Source organism: Balaenoptera borealis (assembly GCF_965194805.1).
Source record: "Balaenoptera borealis genome assembly, chromosome: 4".
Lineage (NCBI taxonomy): Eukaryota > Metazoa > Chordata > Mammalia > Artiodactyla > Balaenopteridae > Balaenoptera > Balaenoptera borealis.
This window is the reverse complement of record NC_138861.1, coordinates 101313882-101334820: the sequence shown is the minus strand read 5'-3', so window position 1 is coordinate 101334820 and position 20939 is coordinate 101313882. Positions and strand designations below refer to the sequence as shown.

Genomic DNA, 20939 nt, shown 5'->3' with positions numbered 1-20939 from the left:
TCTCCGAGGCCCCTGCACCAACACCCTACTTCCAAGCCCAGGTGGAATAATGGGGCAGCGCTAGGGAAGGTCTAGAAGCCGGCAGCCAGCCTTGGGTAGTGAACTCCCACAAAAGGGTCAAGCAACTGGCTAGGGGCTCTCTTTGGTCTACCCTGTGCTCTGGAAACCAAGTGAAACAAAGGCCAAGGGCATTTCCACGAGAGGCCGCGGGGCCCTCTGCAGCCTCTGGTCCCAGGAGGAACGTGGAGGTGGAAGGCGCACCACCCGGCTCGCGCCCACAGAGGAAGGCCCTGTGGGTGGGGTGCTTCCTCTGGGACGCTTGCCCCTCTCCTTCCTTCTCGGGGCCAAGTCTTCCAAGACTGCAGTCGGAGCCTAGCTCTACCATCCCTGTCTCCTTCTGTCTCAAGTGGGCGGCTCTCCTGCAAAGACTGTGTGAGGCAGTCATCCCCCCGGGCACGCGCGACCCGCCTCCGCGGCAGTGGTAAGGCCAAGGTTCGGGCCTAGGCTTGGAAGTGTACATAGAAAATGCCAAGCACAGGGCATGCTTAGGTAAAGATGATCCCCAACAGAGGAAGCCCAGTCCCAGAGTCATTGCTGGGATTTCAGGCTGAAGCCCCCATCAATATAACAGTCTTTCAAAGTCCCCCAGTGTGTGTGTGTGTGTGTGTGTATATATATACACGTATATGTACATGTATATACATATGCAGATTATATACATATATGTACATATATACATGCATACCTGTACACATGTGTGTGTGTTTCTCTCTAGCCCTATATAAGAGAGATGGTGTTCCGGGATTCTGGTATAAACAGCCCCCTGGCTGAAAACAATAGCAACATTTTAATATCATCTAATATGTTGGTGGCAACCTAATGTTTCTAACATGTACAGGGATTTATTTTCAACAAATGGCTAAAAATTAGGCCAAAGACAAAGGAAATTAAAAAATAAATGTAAAAAAGGACGGTAATTCATACCATAGCACAGAACTTTAGCTATGCTATCCACACTTCTGATGTACATGCACCACCACAGCAATCCTGGTGCCAAAAGTAACTTGTGTTTCTAAACACAGCAAACACCACTTAACACCTAGGAGTGCCTATCATCCTTCCTGGGAAAGGGCAAACCGCACTGACCCTGCCATCATTCTGAGCACCTACTCAAAGCCTGACAATGTGCTACCTGCTAAGGGTATCTGTCAGGCACAATGACTCTCCTTGCAAGGAACAGAAAACCAAACAGGAACAGGCTGCCTCATTCAACTCTAACAGTCCAGAGGGAGTCCTACTCCGGCGGGGTCCCGCCAGCTCCCCTACGCTCACCCCGATGGGCCTTCCCCCACACTCCTCCGTGTGTCGGCTCCGGCCCAAGCCTGCAGCACTGTGGCTTCTGTACCAGAAGTACGAGCATTTTCTGGTGAAAGTGAGGAAATTCCTCTCCCCAAAGCCCCAAGCAAATCTCAACTCAATTAAACTGGGTCAAATGCCCATTCCTGAACCAGTGACCATGGAATGTGTGTGGACTATCCTATGAAAATAAGGCCTAGAAATGAGGTGCAGCCAGCATCCTCTGAAGCACATTGACTATTGTGGAACAGAACATGTAGGCTTGAATGAAAACAGAACAAAAAAAAAAAAATCTGAGAATTAAGCACTGCTGTGCCGAGATCATTTTACAGGTGTGTGTGTACACACGTGTATACATACACATGTTATATGTATACATATGCATACATGAATGCACTGCTATATATGTATATGTAAATGCATATACACACACACACACACACACACATATTTAAAGATGTTTGATCTTAATGAAAAGAACAGAGACCTACATAAAAGGATGAAGAACTCTGGATGTTACATGCTTAAATAACACATCTGTGATCAAAGCAATAAAGTCCTGTGGGAATCAATTGTGGCAGAAGACACTAAGTGAAAGAGTCAAGGAAAGGCACACAGAAGGAGAAAAAGTGAAGAAAAGAGAACTAAGAAAATGAGGAAAGTCTGTTATCCAGCAGAAATGGAGACGCTCACTGTGACTGGCTCCCTGATGTATCCGAAACGTTATCCTAAGTGTATGAGTAACATGTGAATTTGAAATTTGATCCTAGAAGAGCATTCAGCACACAAGCAATTAAACATCCATTTTTAATCCATTAAAAACTCACCAAGGCAAAAACTAAGTGCTACTTGTCACACATTTTATCAGAAGCAAAACTAGACCTCATTAAGCAAAACAGAATTATCACATTCAAAGACGGCTGAATAAAATAGTCAAAGTTTATCCAAAAGTACTTCTCCTAGATGTGTTTTTTTCTTTTTTTGATTCTACTGGACTATCTTATGAGGCATACACATTATGACAGAATTTCAAAATAGCATTGAGGCTTTAAAAGCCACTGGTCCTCCAACTATGATGCATGGCCTGTTTTGTATATAAAGTCACATCCACATTGATTCGTGTATGCATTCTCAAGACACTGGCATAACTGGGTCACTGTGACGGAGACCATATGGCCCACAAAGCCTAAATTATTTAATATCTGGCCCTTTACAGAAAGTTTGCACTTCTCTGCTTTAATGAATTGTTTTTTAAAATGCAATTCTGAGATGTTTTATAATAAAATATTAGGAAAACTCAATTTTTATTTTGAAAAGTTGAGAGTTTAGTAACAGACTTACAATGAAAATGCAGTAAATAAAATACCAATAAGAGATGATAATAAAAGAATACTCACAATCTTTCAAGAAGACTTAACCCAGAAAATGAGCCATTCTTCAGCTCGGATATTTTATTGTTACTCAGAATCCTAAAAATGACAAAAAAAAAAAAAAAAGGTAAGTTGCCTAATATATGTACACCATCAATATCAAAGTAATTTAGCTTGTTATGTTTAAATCTAAACATGAGGAATTCTAAGAAGTCATTTATTACCCAAAGAATTTTTGAGATGCCTGACAAAAAAAAGGGAGCTTCTTTCTCTGAGAAACGACCCAAAATAGCTAACTTGCACATCTTGTCACATCTTAAATTGTTCCTGTCACACTGAGCTAAAAATTTTGAAATAAAAAGGGAGAGAAGTCAACACAAAATAGCTCTAAGTTCAGTATAAAAATAAAGAATGCCACGTACATTTACATAATTAATCAACTTACGTAAGTTGAATACTTAAAAACTGGAAACAATAGAAAAATGCAGAACAAGTGCTCTACAAAATACTGACTTTAAAAGAAATAACAGTATCTTCTAGATACCATTTCAATAATGCTGAATATTACTTGTAACTTAACAATATACAAATCTGTATTGTGTGAAAATATGCTTTTTGCACACACTCACAGACACAGGTAGCTGTATTACAATACTACATCTCATGTATTAGGATGATGTTCTTAAAAACAATGAACTGGAAACAAAAAAAAGATTTAAAAGAAGTCCTAGTTGGCAGGACTTGCCTAAGAGCAGACAATGTGTACATGACCTTGCTTCCTCTCAAGGCTTTGTAACTATGCTCCTTTTGCAGCTTGGATGCCAACACAGTAAGTCCCCTACGTACGAACCTTCAAGTTGTGAACTTTCAAGGATGTGCACGTGTGTTGCACAAGTGGTTGTGCTTTTAATGAAGACCTGATGGAATTGGAGGCCCAGAGAAAGGACTAAGAGAGACAAGAGGAAGAAGAAGTAACTGAAGAGATTCACGACACAGGAAATGGCATGGAGATTTTCTTTACTTCAGGAGGCACTGTTAGTTTTTGAGGCACAGGACCCGAACATAGAACGGTACACGAAGGTTGCAGCAGCCATTCAGAATGCAATCCAGTGCTACCATGTCATCTATGAAGAGAAAAAAAGACCTACTATCCAGACATCACTGGATCGGTTTTTCAAGAGGGTAGCTAGAACTGAATCCAGCAAGGAACCAGAACCTGTGCCGTCAATGTTAGGCATGAGTGAAATTGCAGCTTGCCCTCTGTCTCCTATTGCTGACGATCCTTCGGCTCTACCATCTCCCACCTCCTCTCCCTCCTCCAGTCAGTAACTCTTCTTGCCTGTTCACTCGATGCCAGCCCCTGTATGCCAGCTGTTGTCCTGTACTACTGTACTTTTCAAGGTACTGTGCTGTAAGATTAAAAATGTTTTATTTTTTGTGTTTGTTTTTTATGTATTATTTGTGTGAAAAGTATTATAAACCTATTACAGTACAGTACTATATAGCCAGTTGTGTTAGTTGGGTACCTAGGATAACTCTGTTGGAATTAAGGACAAACTAGACTTATCAACGCACTCTAGGAACGGAACTCGTTCGATGCAGGGGATTTCCATACAGGAGAAAATGCAAAAGCTACCTTATTTGAGGGAATGACACCCAGATAAGGTAAATGAAAAAAACAAGGCATAGAAAAGTTAAATTAATGGCCCAAGATCACACTAGCGGAGGCAGAGGCAGATGTGAACCCCGGCACGCTCCACTCCAAACCCCACATTCTTCTATATACACCAACGTTGGTCAAGAGCCCCTCTTACTGGCATTTTAGCAGAAAATTCTCCATCCCACGCAGTGTTGCAACTTCAGGGGCACCCTCACGCTGCGTACAGGCTGAGTGCTGCCCCCCACCTGGGACGGTGCAACACTGTATAAACAAATGTTAACAGAGAACACCCCTGGGTCATAAGATTTCAGGTATTCATTTTCATTTTGTCTACTCTCATCTTTCTTTTAAAAAAAAATCCACTATGTGTATGAAAACAAGCAAAAACAGCCATTTGACTGATTTTCTTTGGCTTTAAGTGGAATTTTTTTTTAATCCCGCTAATGCAGGTTAACATTTCACAGCATTTTGGTGAGATGATTAGGGGCTTCTAAAGTCAAGCATACTTGTGCTTGAAGGCCAGCTCTATCACTTTCAAGTTACACTAGTCTTGGGCAAGTCACGACATTTCTCTGTAACAGAATTCCTCATTCATAAATGGGAAGAACAGTATCTACCTCATATAACTCTAGAAGGAAAGCAGAAAATGCCCAACATATTCAGTGAGTATTAAGTTTAAGTTTCTATTTCCTTGGTTCTAAGACACACATCTTCCCTCATTTTAATGTTTCTGAAATCAAGATGTATCTGGCAATCAAAGTACATTACTATGTAGTATCTTCTCTCTCCAAGCTGTTACTAAAGCAAGGATGGTGATCAAAAACATGCTGGGCTGGGGGGAAGGGGGGAGGGATAAATTGGGAGATTGGGATTGACACATACACACTACTATATATAAAATAGATAACTAATAAGGACCTACTGTATAGCACAGGGAACTCTACGCAATACTCTGTAATGGCCTATATGGGCAAAGAATCTAAAAAAGAGTGGATATATGTATATGTATAACTGATTCACTTTGTTGTACACCTGAAGCTAACACAACATTATAAATCAACTATGCTCCAATAAAAATTTTTTTAAAATGCAAATGAAAAATGATTCGTATCCTCAAGGAATTTACACTTAGCAAAAAAGAAATAAACATCATAATCACATTCAGAAATGCAAGTTGAATGTGAACTCTACATACTCAATCAGCAAAGACAGAATTTAGGTGCCAATATAAAGCTTAATATTCCATTCTTACACCTTTGGGCAATTTTCACATTAAAAAGACCAATAGCATGAACTACAAGATTTTGTTCATTTTAACTAAGCATATGTAATCTTAAAACAAAATAGAAATTCAAATTCAAAAAAAGCCAATTAAAACACCATTTTCTCTAATCAAAATTACAAGAGGTTTTTTCAAGTAAGGTGGTAGGCATGGGCAAAAGCAAACTTGGACTTGGACATGGCCACAAGGTCACTGGAACAATATTTCCCCAGCCGCCTAGCAGTCCACACCCAAGAGCCACCGGCCTTGCTCTCCTAAATAGGCACTGATCCTAAGCTAACCAGTTACCAAATCTGACAAAAAATATATTCAATGACCTTATTCAGACATGATTTATAACAGACAAAAATTGGAAACTACCAAAGGGTTCAGTTTGTGTAAGAGGAGTAGTTAAATGATGGTACACCAAACAACAAAATGTTATACATCCATTAAAAAATGATGCTTTTAAAGGAAACTTAATAAAAAGGAAATTGTTTACAATCAGTTAAAAAGCAGGCAACAAAACTGATATCATTGATTGAATAGAATGCAGAGACAAAAAAAAAAGACTTGGAAGAAATACATCATAATGATCACTATCTTAGTGATGAGGCTTCTACTTCTCTTTTATTCTTTATAATCTTGCAGTATCTTTTGAAATATCTAGAATAACACTCTTATTTTTAAAATATACTTTCTGATGATAAACCTAAGAATCTTAATTACCAAGTATAGCTTGAAATTGACTTAATTTTGAGTATAATTATATCTTAGAAATAAACACTGAAGTAAGGAATACTTTGTGCTTTGAGATTAAAGACTCGAATTTCTTATTTACATTCAAAAAAGATTTATGTAATGACTATTTGCAACTTAAAAGGCAGTAGTGCAAAGAACAATAGTGTTGATATCTAGAGCCCAAGGATTTAACTGAGACCTCACAAGTAATAAATGATTCCATCTGTGACAAGTCACTTCACTTTTCTAGGTAGACTTCCATTTCATCAATTTTAAGACAGAAAAGATTAGGCCAGAATGATCACCAAGCTCCTTCCAGCTTCTTTTAATTTTCTATAATTATTCATGCTGTAATGAGCAAAGCTGTCGAACTTGATGGTGACTGAGAATTTACAACCAATAAACCAAAAGTAAGGAAACAAAGGAAAACAACACAATCTACCAAGCTCAGTGCCGTTACTATCCTGTTTCTGAATGAAGAATGAAACCCACATATAGAAGTAGCTTGGGAAAAACTGCCAGGGTGGTAACTGAATTATACTCACTTAGATTCGGTATTGCTTCAGCAACAGGACGGTCATTTGTTCAGTCATAAAGGCTTTAGTAGAATAAATGATAGATCTTATTGAGAGTAAAAGGGAAGACATTTCATCACACTTAAAAAGTTATAACTGTAACCTTAAAAATGCAGTTTCAATATATTCAGTCTACATATTACTTGATGTGTTAAAGGATTTTGTGCAAGAAAACAGGATCGGTGTGAATAAATCTACTCTTCAGACAGCTTTTACACTCAATTTTGAGACGGAGGGACTGTGGAACTAGCAAATGTATAATATCACGTAACACATAAACCTAAAACCTATTCATACTCAATATTTTTGCTGACATCTTTGAAATTTCAAACTTTCTAGGAGGTAACTAAATGAAAAATACAAAACTTGACCAGAGTTATAAAGCTTATTATACATACCCATTTCTGTTCTATACTAATGATGTTACCACCACATTATCTATAGACAACACCTCTTGAATTTAAACACAAGAAGAGTTTGTTGTCCATTGCTACCATTTAACACAGAAACAAGTTAGTTCAGTATATCATGTATGCTGAAACATGAAAAAAGGAGTAAGACTTAATGCAGACATGTTTTTTTAAAAAATCAAAAGTTTATGGAGCAGAAAGAAATAAAAATTAAGCATTACAATTTCTCAGTTCATGCTATTCCAACTCCCAGAATGGAATGCTGTTCACAGCACCCACACCCTGTATGGCAGAAGACACAGAATAATTTTCCTTTTGAGAGGAAATGAAAATATATTTCAAGAGCATTAAATATTCAGAGTAAACATTAGGAATATAATTCTTAAAGGCAATATAATTTCCTGAAAAAAAAAAAAAAACAGATAAATAATCAAATAGGATCATTAGAGTGGGTTGAATGGTGTTCCTCAAAAAGATACATCCCTCCAGAACCTGTAAATGTGACCTTAATTAGAAAAAGGCTGTTTGCGATGGAAGTTAAGGGTTTGAGATTGTCAAGAGATGAGATTGTCCTGGATTAGGGTGGGCCCTAAAGCCAATGACGAAGTGTCCCAGAAGAGAAGGGAAGAGGACACAGAGGGTCATGTGAAAACAAGGGCAGTCTCAGAAAGAGAAAAAAAAAAAAAAAAAAGAAAATGGAAGGCAGGCAGATTTACAAGCATAATAACCAAAGATTTTCCAGAACTAAGGAAAGGCGCAAATGGGACTATGTTTTAAAATGTAGTATATTTTAAAAACTTCTTTTTTGGGACTTCCCTGGTGGTCCAGTGGTAAAGAATCCGCCTTCCAATGCAGGGGACGTGGGTTTGATCCCCGGTTGGGGAACTAAGCTCCCACATGCCGCAGGGCAACTAAGCCCACGCGCCACAACTAGAGAGAGAAAACCCGCATGCCACAACTAAAGAGAAGCCCGTGCACTGCAACGAAAGATCCCGCATGCTGCAACTAAGACACGACACAGCCAAAAAATAATAAAGTATTTAAAAAATGACCATTAAAAAAAAACCTTTTTGACATTTTTAATGTTAAAATATAAACAATATTTACAACTACTATCAAAGACAAAGGACTAATTTCCCAAATATATAAAGAGCTCTTTAAAAAAAAAAAATCCCCAATAGAAAATCTAGCAAAGGCCATGAAGAGACAGTTCAATAAAAGTAAACACTAATGGATCATAATCATATGAAGGGATATACAACCTCAATCACAAGAGAAATGTAAATTACTAAAATAAGACACCATAAATCACTTATCCGAATAGGGAAAGATGTGATAACACATTTTATATTTGGAGGGAAACAGCCACTCATTATTTTGCTATAAATCAGTAAAATCACTATGGAGGGCAAAAATACAAATGCATATATAATATTTGATTCATTTATTTCTTCTGGAAATTTACCCTAAAGACATACTTGCACATGTGCAAAATACAGTACATGTTATATATTAGTTATATATTTAGATAACAAAATTATTCATTGTACTATTGTTTATAAAAGCTAATTACTGGATATTTTAAGTTGGTCCCAGGAATATGGGATTGGGTTAAGTTATCCATTAAATGGATACCATGCAGAATGGGAGGCTGGGAAGCTCTTTAGGTATTCATATAGAAAGACCAGAGACATACTGAAGACTGAGGGCATACATTTACATATTAAAAGTTACCATCCCTTGACATTTCTGATTTGCTCAAATAATAATACAAATTGATTCAGTACCAGATTTATCATGTAGAATAACACCTGTTACCACTACATCTTTATCAAGAACAAGAGGCAGTATGGCTAGGCTACACTTCTGAGTCACTAACCTCAAAGGGCACACAGCCTAAACCTTTAGGGCCAACTGTGATAAGTTAAAATCATAAATGTTACCTCCTCAGAAGTGAATGGTTTTGTTTTGTTTTGTTTTTAATTAATTAATTTATTTATTTATTATTTTTAGCTGTGTTGGGTCTTCGTTTCTGTGCAAGGGCTTTCTCTAGTTGCGGCGAGCGGGGGCCACTCTTCATCGCGGTGCGCGGACCTCTCACTGTCGCGGCCTCTCTTGTTGTGGAGCACAGGCTTCAGACGTGCAGGCTCAGTAGTTGTGGCTCACGGGCCTAGTTGCTCTGCGGCATGTGGGATCCTCCTAGACCAGGGCCCGAACCCGTGTCCCCCGCATTGGCAGGCAGATTCTCAACCACTGCGCCACCAGGGAAGCCCCAAAAGTGAATGTTTAATGCTTTGCTTCATTTATCCCACTAATGAAAACTGGTTACTCCCCACATTCTCTTGGGGGCAGCCAAATCCAACCCGCCACTTGTCTGCTTGACAGCCCATGGGCTCTAAAAATGGTTTTTATGTTTTTAATGGTTGAAAGAAAACCAAAAGAATATTTTATGATACATGAAAAAAATCTATGAAACTCAAATTTCAATGTTCTTAAAGTTTTATTGGAACACGACCATGCCCATTTGTTCACATATTGTCTACAGCGGCTTTGATGCTATGATGGCAGACTTGAACAGTGCCAACAGTGACTGTCTGGCCAGGGAAGTCTAAAATATTTACTATCTGGCCCTTTACAGAAAAAGTTTGCCAGCTCCTGTTTTAGTGTACTCTGTCTCGGCTTATTCTGTTTTCAGGCAAATGAAAATCATGCTGATTTCTAAATTAATTCCTCCTAGCAAGTAAGAATAAGAGTATCTACTGGATTTCAAAACTCTCCATCGATTTGAATAATCTTTATTTTAAAATCACATTTAATTCTGCATGCCATCAGCAATTACACACATTTTGTCCCCAGTAATATCAGTTTGTTCACCATTGTGTCCTGTTAATTGGATGCATTCATTCATCCACTCATTCATTCCTGCAGAAAAAATTCTGGGTGTTATGCTTCAGTCCCTGCGTGTCAAAAAATGTTTTGCCCTCACTCTGTCATATCATCGTTTTTTTTTTTTTTAAATAAATTTATTTGTTTATGGCTGCATTGGGTCTTTGCTGCTGCGCGAGGGCTTCTCATTGTGGTGGCTTCTCTTGTTGTGGATTCTGGGCTCTAGGCACACGGGCTTCAGTAGTTGTGGCTTGCAGGCTCTAGAGCACAGGCTCAGTAGTTGTGGCACACGGGCTTAGTTGCTTCACGGCATGGAGAATCTTCCCGGACCAGAGATCAAACCCGTGTCCCCTGCATTGGCAGGCGGATTCTTAATCACTGCGCCACCAGGGAAGCCCATATCATCTTGTTTTAACAGCACTTCTCATTATCGGAAATTACTCTGTTCAGATATTTGTCTATTTACCATGTCTCCCATGACAAGGTAAAAACTCATAAAGTGTAGGGATCTTTTCCAACTTGACTGTCACCACATCCCCACACACACCAAAAAAAATCATAATGGTGGACATTTGAGAGATTCTATCGTGCAGCCATTCTTTTTTTGTTGTTGTTAACATCTTTATTGGAGTATAATTGCTTTACAATGTTGTGCTAGTTACTGCTGTATAACAAAGTGAATCAGCTACATGTATATATATATCCCCATATCCCCTCCCTTTTGAGTCTCCCTCCCACCCTCCCTATCCCACCCTTCTAGGTGGTCACAAAGCAGAGAGCTGATCTCCCAGTGCGATGCAGCTGCTTCCCACTAGCTATCTATTTTACATATGGTAGTGTATATATTTCAGTGCTATTCTCTCATTTTGTTTCAGCTTACCCTTCCCCCTCACCGTGTCTTCAGGTCCATTCTCCACATCTGTGTCTTTACTCCTGTCTTGCCCCTAGGTTCATCAGAATTTTTTTTTTTTAGATTCTATATATATATATGTGTTAGCATACAGTATTTGTTTTTCTCTTCCTGACTTACTTCACTCTGTATGACAGACTCTAGGTCCATCCACCTCACTACAAATAATTCAATTTCGTTTCTTTTTATGGCTGAGTAATATTCCATTGTATGTATGTGCCACATCTTCTTTATCCATTCATCTGTTGATGGACAGTTAGGTGGCTTCCATGTCCTGGCTATTGTAAATAGAGCTGCAATGAACATTGTGGTATATGACTCTTTTTGAATTATGGTTTTCTCAAGGGTATATGCCCAGTAGTGGGATTGCTGGGTCGTATGGTAGTTCTATTTTTAGTTTTTTGAGGAACCTCCATACTGTTCTCCATAGTGGCTGTATCAATTTACATTCCCACCAACAGTGCAAGAAGGTTCCCTTTTCTCCACACCCTCTCCAGCATTTATTGTTTGTAGATTTTTTTTTTTTTAAACGTACTTTGAATTTTATTTATTTATTTATTTTTGGCTGTGTTGGGTCTTCGTTTGTGTGTGACGGCCTTCTCTAGTTGTGGCGAGCGGGGGCCACTCTTCATGGCGGTGTGCGGGCCTCTCACTGTCGTGGCCTCTCTTGTTGTGGAGCACAGGCTCCAGACGCGCAGGCTCAGTAGCTGTGGCTCACAGGCCCAGTTGCTCCGCAGCATGTGGGATCTTCCCAGACCAGGGCTCGAACCCACGTCCCCTGCATTGGCAGGCAGACTCTCAACCACTGCGTCACCAGGGAAGCCCCATAGATGTTTTGATGATGGCCATTCTGACTGGTGTGAGGTGATACCTCATTGTAGTTTTGATTTGCATTTATCTAATGATTAGTGATGTTGAGCATCCTTTCTTCTTTTTCTTCTTTATGTGGATACACACTCATTCACTCCTCACAAGAACACTATGAAACCCATACTATTCTTTTTTTCTAAAACAGTAACAACAAAAATTTGCAAGTTAGGCAACTTGCCCAGGTTCATATTCAGACCAAGTAGCAGACTGAAGATTCAAACAGTGCCTGATACATAAGTGACCTGTGGGGCTAGGGAGGTGCGCTACTCAGATCTCCCTTCCAGAGAGACCCTGCACAGGACAGCAGGCAGCTGACCACTTCCGGCTGCAACCGTCCAGGGAATCTGCCTCAGTTTCCAAGCAGAGGCCACCCACTTTGCAGGCAATGCCAGCCCAGGACTGAGCACAGCAGTGATCAGTAGGTTCTCTGTTCCTGGCCAGTACAGAGTCCCCAGCAGTCCCGCTCTGCCCCCGAGTTCCCTGCTGGGCTGGCCAAGACTTTCCCATAGCTGCACGGTGGTCTGCTCCACCCAGCTGTCCTTCCTTCCCCCTCTCCCTTCACAGGGCCTAGACCTGCATCTCAATCCACAGGTGTTCCATACCCACTTCTGCTTCATCTCCCTTTTCTTCACATAGTTATTTCCCCGTGTAAACATCTTATTCTTCTAACCCCACTCTGGCATGCGCTTCCCAGAGGATCCAACTGATAAGATGCCCACAATATCTGTTCATTAAATGAATGAAATAAAAATACAGCTGGGGGCTTCTCTGGTGGCGCAGTGGTTGAGAATCTGCCTGCCGATGCAGGGGACACGGGTTCGAGCCCTGGTCTGGGAAGATCCCACATGCCGCGGAGCAACTAGGCCCGTGATCCACAGCTACTGAGCCTGTGCGTCTGGAGCCTGTGCTCCGCAACAAGAGAGGCCGTGATAATGAGAGGCCCGCGCACCGCGATGAAGAAGTGGCCCCCGCTTGCCGCAACTGGAGAAAGCCCTCGCACAGAAACGAAGACCCAACACAGCCAAAAATTAAAAATAAATAAATAAATAAATAGGGATATATAAAAAAAAAAAAATACAGCTGGGTTTAATGTTCTGTGTTCAAATATCCCTCTATAAGGAATTAATGATACAGTATCTACAATGTCCGGGCATCCAGCTGTAAAGATGAGACATATAAATCTCAGTCCCAAGCTCATTCCTTCTCTGAGACTTACGGGAAAAAGATGGGGGTGGGGGGAGGTCAAAAAATCTACCAGAATATGTCTAGTTTTCTTCTTTTAATATTGCAATAAAAGTTGTCCCAAGATACTTTTTTCCACATTTGAACGCTTCTAAAATTAGAACCATCTTAAAATGGATATCAAAATAAATGGCCAGCTATTAGGAAAAGTTGTCACTACTGGCAAATATACAAACCGTGGCTGAAATGTGAAGTCTGGATCCTTAATTACAGCTTAATGTTTATACATTAAGATTTGACTATGATACAGCACTGAAATAAAAAGTTGTGTAATAGAAGACTGAATATTATATGACAGTCAGCATAATTAAAGGCAGCAGAGTAAATCTCCCAGAATTTAACATTTAGGAAAGGCTGGTGGGATTCATTCATGAGTCATGGAGAACTATCACTCAAGCAGCTTATGTCTCTCATAAGCCGCCAGCTAATTTATAAGGGAAGCAGTTTAACTCCCAGTGAAACATGATTAAAAGGGGGAGGGGGGAGCTTGTTAAATTAACCAAGTAAAAAGGACAAACAAAACCCTAATATTCTTTATAGACAGACAAACCATATTGCCAAGACTAAAGATGCAAAAGAGAGGGCTTCCCTGGTGGCACAGTGGTTGAGAATCTGCCTGCCAATGCAGGGGACACGGGTTCGAGCCCTGGTCTGGGAAGATCCCACATGCCATGGAGCAACTAAGCCCGTGAGCCACAACTACTGAGCCTGCGCGTCTGGAGCCTGTGCTCCGCAACAAGAGAGGCCGCGACAGTGAGAGGCCCGCACACCGCGATGAAGAGTGGCCCCCGCTCGCCACAACTGGAGAAAGCCCTCGCACAGAAACGAAGACCCAACACAGCCAAAAATAAATTAATTTAAAAAAAAAAAAAAAGATGCAGAAGAAAAAGTCAAGATCACTTTTATAAAAAGCTCAGTGGGTTAAGATATATGCATCAGGCTGTCAAATGTCTTAAAATACATTTATCATACCTACATAGAAAGAAAAAGGAACTGATACAGGGGTAAAGTGTTATTAATAGCAAAATCTGGCAAATCTGGATATAAAATATATGAGGGTTCTACAGATTATTATTATTCTTTTAACTTTAATGTAGAGTTTGAAATTATTTTCAAATAAACAGTGTAAAAAGCTTTGTGTTAAAACGATACTATGCCTAACAAGAATGGTCAAGTGATTCCGAGGACCTCTAAATGAGAAGGCTGGGTGTCCATTTAAATATTAAATATTGAAGCAGTGGCATTTCACGGTGTGGGAAGAAGAAACAGACACTTACAGAGAAACCAGCTCCCTCACTGAACCCTAACCCTAACGCTAACCCTAACCCTAACACCTGACTGTTGATGGCATCTTGGAAACAAATACTGGCTGCTTTTTCCTTCTACGTCTGTCCCTTAAGTTGGTTGGATACTACGTCTCGTAGACCCATCCTTCACATCTCTCAATTCTTCTTCATAATTCTTAAACCTTCTGCTTTCAATTTTGAAAGAAATCCTCGGCTCAGTTTTCCCGACCACTAATTTTCTCAGCCTGAAGTGGTTCCCATTTTGCTCTTGGGCCCATTTACCGCCCCCAGCCAGCACGTTCTAACATTACAGTCTCACGGTTAACTTCTCAGACAGCCTCCTTTTCTCAACAGCTCCTTTCCCACACCAACTCCTGCTTTATAGATTGCCCTTCTCTTGGATCTGAGACTAGGAATTAGAAGTTTCCTTTATTGACTTTCCCTTAATCATACTGTTGATCACATGCCTGACGACCCGCGGGTGCTTGCTCATCTTTACAAGTGGGGGTCTGGGCTGATGTGTATTCCTCGTTGCACAGGGTTTCTTGAGCACACTTGAAAAGAATGGGGAATGGGTAGGAAAGGGAGGTGAGCAAAATGCCTGTATTTCAAGGCACAGAAGCCTCATATCCTTGGAAGGTGGGGACACAAAAGAAACCTGAGGTCCCCGACGTAAACTTCAACTTCCAGCTACAGTCACCCACTGATATTCTGCCTTGGCAAATCTCCCAGCTTATTTAAAACTCAGCTAAAGGGCTTTGTTGCAGAGGCAAACCCTACCACCAAGCCCTCTGAGTCAAACTCAATGAGAGCAGAGCTGGAGCAGCTGTTCCAGGGCTACGAATTCCTGGCGGAGTGCTCTCCTCACCCACTTCTGCTGCCACTCCCTAGAGTTTCAACTCTTGGGAATCTTCCAAGATCCTGTGAAGAAAATTCATTGGTCTAGTTATTCCTGCTTTTGTCTCTGTTGGGTTGCAAGTACCTTCACTGTGCAGTTTCGCCATCAATCTGATCCCATCCGTTTCATTTATTCCATAGCGTCCTCAGTGCCTCTGGAGCACTGCAGCACCTTTCTCAGTTTTCAGCCCCATTAGTTACGGGTTTGCTCGTATTTTTATACTACTTCTGTCGTTTTCAACAGAATTTTTGGGAGGAAATGAGAAAAAGTAAACAAGCGTGGTTCAATGTATATCCACTGACGGGGTTGTAAGAGAGTCACTTCCTAAGAGGGGAGGACTCCTTCCTCTCCTGCATCCTCTCTGGATGCTGAATGCCCGGGGTCAGGCTCGCTGTCTAGCCAATCCCGTGCCGTCACACAGGGAGGCTAGCCTTTCGCTTTACGAAGTTGCCAAAACCCAGAGGAAACTCTCAACCACCTTTCACTGAACAGAATGATGATTTTTAATCACAAGGGTACCTGTTAAAGCGATGCCTCATATGTCAGCCAAAGGTAAAGCTCCAGGTTCCCTGTAAAACAATCAGGTGTCGCTGAGCACACCCATTTGCCAGTGCCACAGTTGTCCTGGTCCAGCATCCAAACGCCAAAGGCAAAACAAGGGAGTTGGATGGGGGCCTGCTGGCAGGAAGTTGTGGTTCTGTTCCCTGGCCTGGTGACTATTAAACAACAAAATTCACCTGAGCAACTTTTAAAGCTCTTACTTGCTTTACCCAGTGATGCATGGATTTGTTGAAGTGGGGGAGAGTTCAGCAGACTAAGCTTGCCTTCGTGAAGCTGTAAGCAATAGTACTGCCACCTTCAATCTCTGCAAGGTGAACAATTTTTTAAAAGTAGACAGCAAGTCAAAGGTATCACCAGCTAACATACTATTATAGGGTCACAATATAATTTATCACCAGACACCTGATGTTTACATTCACATTAATAATTACACCAAGACAACAGGTGTCAACCTGGGCATATGGTCACCCTTAACGACTCAAATGGTTCATTAAATAACCTTTCAAGTTATTGAAAGGCATTTCTATCAAAGACCTAACATTTTTTTAAGGCTTGTTTTTTCCTATAATTATTTCAGTCTTTATTCAGTAGTTTTATAACTAAAAAGGACATAATCTATTTTTCTGCTTTCTCATTAAGCCATAAGTTCGCATGTAACCAAATAGCATTTGGTTAATTAATAAAAACTAAAAGGTTTTTTATGCCATACTAGCTATTCTTTCCAAAATGCCTAAAAATGAAAAACGGTTTATTAAATAACACTTCATCTTATCTTAGGAACACATCAGCTCAATGAGAAAAGGGAGCCCATTTTTCAAGGTGTCTGTAACATCATAAAGAACACTGGGCACTTAATATTTATGAATATAATAAAAGCAAGTTTATTTGGCATTTTAATCAAATAAAGAGCTTTCTCCTGGGACCAGAATGAGTTTTTCCTAGGATTTTGAGCCTGATTTTTAAGCTGAAATCCACAATGAACCTACTACGCACTGAGAGTACATTTGAACATCTACTGTGTGCTGGAAGCATCATTAATTAAAGGACATAAAAACAGACCTCAGACTAATATGACACATGAATCTCAGTGTGAAGTGCTACAAGAAGGATATATGATGATTCAAAGAGAATACAGAGTTTAAATGTTGCTGAAGTGCAGAATGATTAAGGGAAACATTTCTGATCTCTGTTGTCAAAAAAATAAATAAATTCAAAGGGCAGACAGGAAGGGGAAAATCCTTTTAAACAGAGATAACTTCTCTGTATTAGTTTTCTTTTGCTGCATAACAAATTACCACAGACTGCTTTAAATCAACACCTACTTAGCGGCACACAGTTCTGCAGTCAGAAGCCCAGGCACGGAGTCAGCGGGTCCTCTGCTCAGGGTGGATGCTGGCTGCAGAGAACCTGGGTACCGAAAGTGGGGATGCTCCTAAATTAATGAATGAGGCAGAGGGAAGGAGGGATGTGACTACACATGTTACGTGGGAAGTATTCTTGCCAGGATCACGCTTGAATCTGAGTGGTGAAAAATGGTACCTCGTAATTTTAATTTCCACTTCCCATTGTAAATTTGTGTTCCCTTCCTGTGAAGGTCTGGAACTGTCCTTTGACCATTACAACACACTAATTATAAGTATGAGCTCTCAAGTCAGACTGCCTCAGCTCAAAGCCTGGTTCCACCACATACTGCCTGGGTGACCCTGGGGGAATTAATGAGATTCTATGCCCCACTTGCTCAGGCACAAAAGAGGGATCATAATAATAATGACCTCATTAAGGAAGTATGAGAATTAACTAATACAACACAACCCTTCAAACACTTTCGACAGGATCTGGCACACTCAGCACACATTACCTATTATTATTGGCCCATGTTTCTAATGGATCATTTGTCTTTTCTTCCTAATTTGTAGGAGGTTCTTAATACATGGGAACCAGCATTTTCCAATACAATCTTCCAAAAATTCTTAGGCAGCTGGCCCAAATGCTGGGTGCCAGTCTCTATTAGAATATACTCAGAGAGCACATTTTGGAAACTATTACCAAGGTGTGAAGTCATCATTTCTGACAAGGACGGCGCTTACTACTAAGCATAGAGTCTAAATAATTCTATTGGTAAGAAATCTCCTGAGACCTTTGTAAATTTAGAGCCACTCTTTTAAGGTAGCTGTTGAAACTATATCAAACAGGGAAGAACCCTGATATGTACAAAAAGCCATATGACCCTAAGATTATAAAACCAAACAATTAATCCAGTCATTAACAGAGTTTTAGGCTTCCAGGGCCATTGGCAAATAAGGGCACGTGTGCCACCACGTCCCTGTCCCATGCCAGATCAGGAGTCAGTCCTGGCACTTTCCTGATAAGCTCAAGCAACACTCCTAATGTCTGCTCCCAATTCATAGGTGCTGTCATTCAAGAAATCTACTTGCCATACTGGTTCTATTGCAGAAACTCTATCATAGGCAATTATGACCTCAGTGTACTTTTTATAACTGGTGGAGGGATCATGACCAGGAACTGACCTGCCCACTGAGAGTGAGTTCTGTGTAGAGAGTCAACAAGGAAGTGCTGTGAAAAAGAATCAGCCAGAACACTGGCGTCAAAAGATGCGTAATAAACATGTGGTAATACAGGCAAAGCAGTAAGGGGGGGGGAGGGGGACATGCAGGCAAAGAAATAATCATGTGATATAGAATATGTAGGACGTCCATACAGTCCGAAAATAAAAGAAAAATACATGCATGTCTGTGTGTATAAACTCAAAAAAGCCATCTTCACTTTGCTAAAAAAAAAAAAGTGTATGTTTCTGAACTTTATGGACAACTTGTACATTCCTTTGATACTCAGAAATTCAGATAAGCAGGCTGGTGGACTCACTGAGCTGAGGTTTAATAGTCTATATTCCTATAACAGGAAAGAATGGGGATCTGCAAAGAGACAACCAGAGTTCAGTGCTGGCACTCATCAAGGGTTCAGATCTAACTCAGGAACTCAGGGACCAAAAAAAAAAAAAAACCAAAAACAGTTAATAGGATGAAAGGACAAGGTCCCAATATTGGGATCAGCCCCAGGGCACGAGGGCAGGCCTCAGCCAGTGAGTGAGGGGCCATCAGCCTAGAGCGGTGAGAAAAGGCATGCGGACAAGAAAACATCCCTGCACTTGGTTACTATTATAATGAAATGAATTCCTTCTAAGACATAATTTGAGCTTCATTCAATGTGCACATGAACTCTGCGGATTTTTAAAAAATATCACAGTAATCTTGAATTTCAGCAGTTAAACAGCCTTAAAGATAATCTAGTTCAAAACCTCATTTTCCTCTTCAGGAAAGTGAGAGCCAAAAAATTATGATGTGCTAAGGGTCACCATTCTACTTGGTAGCAAAGCTAACCTAAGCCCCCGTATCCATTCAGTCTCGTTGCTACTTCCTCTGTATCCTGCTTTCTGGTCATCTTTATCAAATATGGGATAGGCGTGCCAGTTCCCTGCTTACCCAGGTATAACTATGACAGGTAGTTGTGAGCGCTCCCTAAAAAAAGTGTTATGCATTCTTTTCACTTCCCATGGAGACCCACCAAAAATGCAACTACCTGCTATGACATCAGTATTCCTTTCATCTTAATAGGGCAGCTATATTTGAGATAGGTCATTTATTACACCAGGATAAAATTTTCAATCTCAAGAATGAAGGTAAGAGGACTATTTAATAATCAATAATACTACACTGCAGTCCTAAGTAGGATGCTCTGCTCAGTCCCGCAACCACCTGATGATAGCAAAACGAGATGTTAAATTTCTTTCCTTCAGTTACTATGACACAGTAAGTACTAGTTACTTTGTTTTCCCATCAGTCAGCCAGCTCTAAAGCAATGGTTCAAAGTAAACAAGTTCCTCCATATCTTTCCTTCTACAAACGCTTACTCTCAACCCCTACTGCCAATATGAGCATTTAGGTTGTCTGTGACTTTTATGAACAGAACAATAGTGAGAATTACAGGCCTGAAGTACACAGTTCTAGGCCAGAAGCCAAAAAGGTGTGTAACTTGAGAGGATCAATTTACCTGTCCACGCTCAGTTGGCACACCTGAAAAAAACAGGAACAATGCCAACCTTATGAGATTGTTTTACCCACTGGAATGTGTATGTGAAGCACGTGGCACAGTACACAGCACACGACAAATATCGCAATGTTGGTAGTCATTAGAACTTGTAAATCAGTTCAGGGCACTGACACATAGTGGAACCTTGAAAAACATGGGGTTGAGGGCACCAACCCTCCACTCAGTGGAAAATCTGAATAATAACTTATAGTCAGCTCTCAGTATACACGGTTCCTCCGTAACTACGGATTCAACCCACCTCAGATAGTGCAGTACTATAGTACTGAACGACTGAAAAACTTCCACTCATAAGTGTAACCACACAATTCAAATCCATGTTGTTCAAGGGTCAACTACATAAAGTTCTGGAGGCCAAGGCGCTTTACAGACACCTTAGTTTGCGCTACTCACAGTAGTTTAAGATAATTACCAAACCGGATTTAGGAGAAACTCGAACTAGCATTAGAAGTTTTTAACCACCTACATTAGCTAACTCAATCATGGATGCTTTAAGGTTACAACAGAAGCAGAAACAGCAGGTCGACCAAATTTAATTTCAACAGAAAGCTAAGAAGTTTCCTGAAATCCCATACTCTTGAAAGAACAATGAGAAGGATCTTCCCATTGGCTTTACTATCAACCTCCCAACAGAAAAATAAACACTTTCCATTTACAAGCTGTCACCATCTACTCTCACTCCGGACGTACTCAGACTTAGTACAGGAGGTCTCCATAATACCCCCTCATCTCTGCTCCGTGCGGTAACAGGACATCTCCAATTTTTAAAGTTCTATAAACACTAAAAT

General features: G+C 40.5%; 1 protein-coding gene across 6 annotated transcripts in view; it reads right to left on the bottom strand.

Annotated features, from left to right (window-relative positions):
• Positions 1 to 20939, bottom strand: part of ADGRA3 (adhesion G protein-coupled receptor A3) — a 131813-nt gene that overhangs the window by 97242 nt on the left and 13632 nt on the right. For all 6 annotated transcript variants that reach the window (XR_014243683.1, XM_082389209.1, XM_082389210.1 and 3 more), the window contains exon 2: positions 2754 to 2825. Coding sequence is in view for 4 of the 6 variants with exons in the window: in XM_082389209.1 (XP_082245335.1) it covers positions 2754 to 2825 (72 nt within the window). In the remaining 2 variants the exon portion in view is untranslated. The remainder of the gene's footprint in view (positions 1 to 2753; positions 2826 to 20939) is intronic.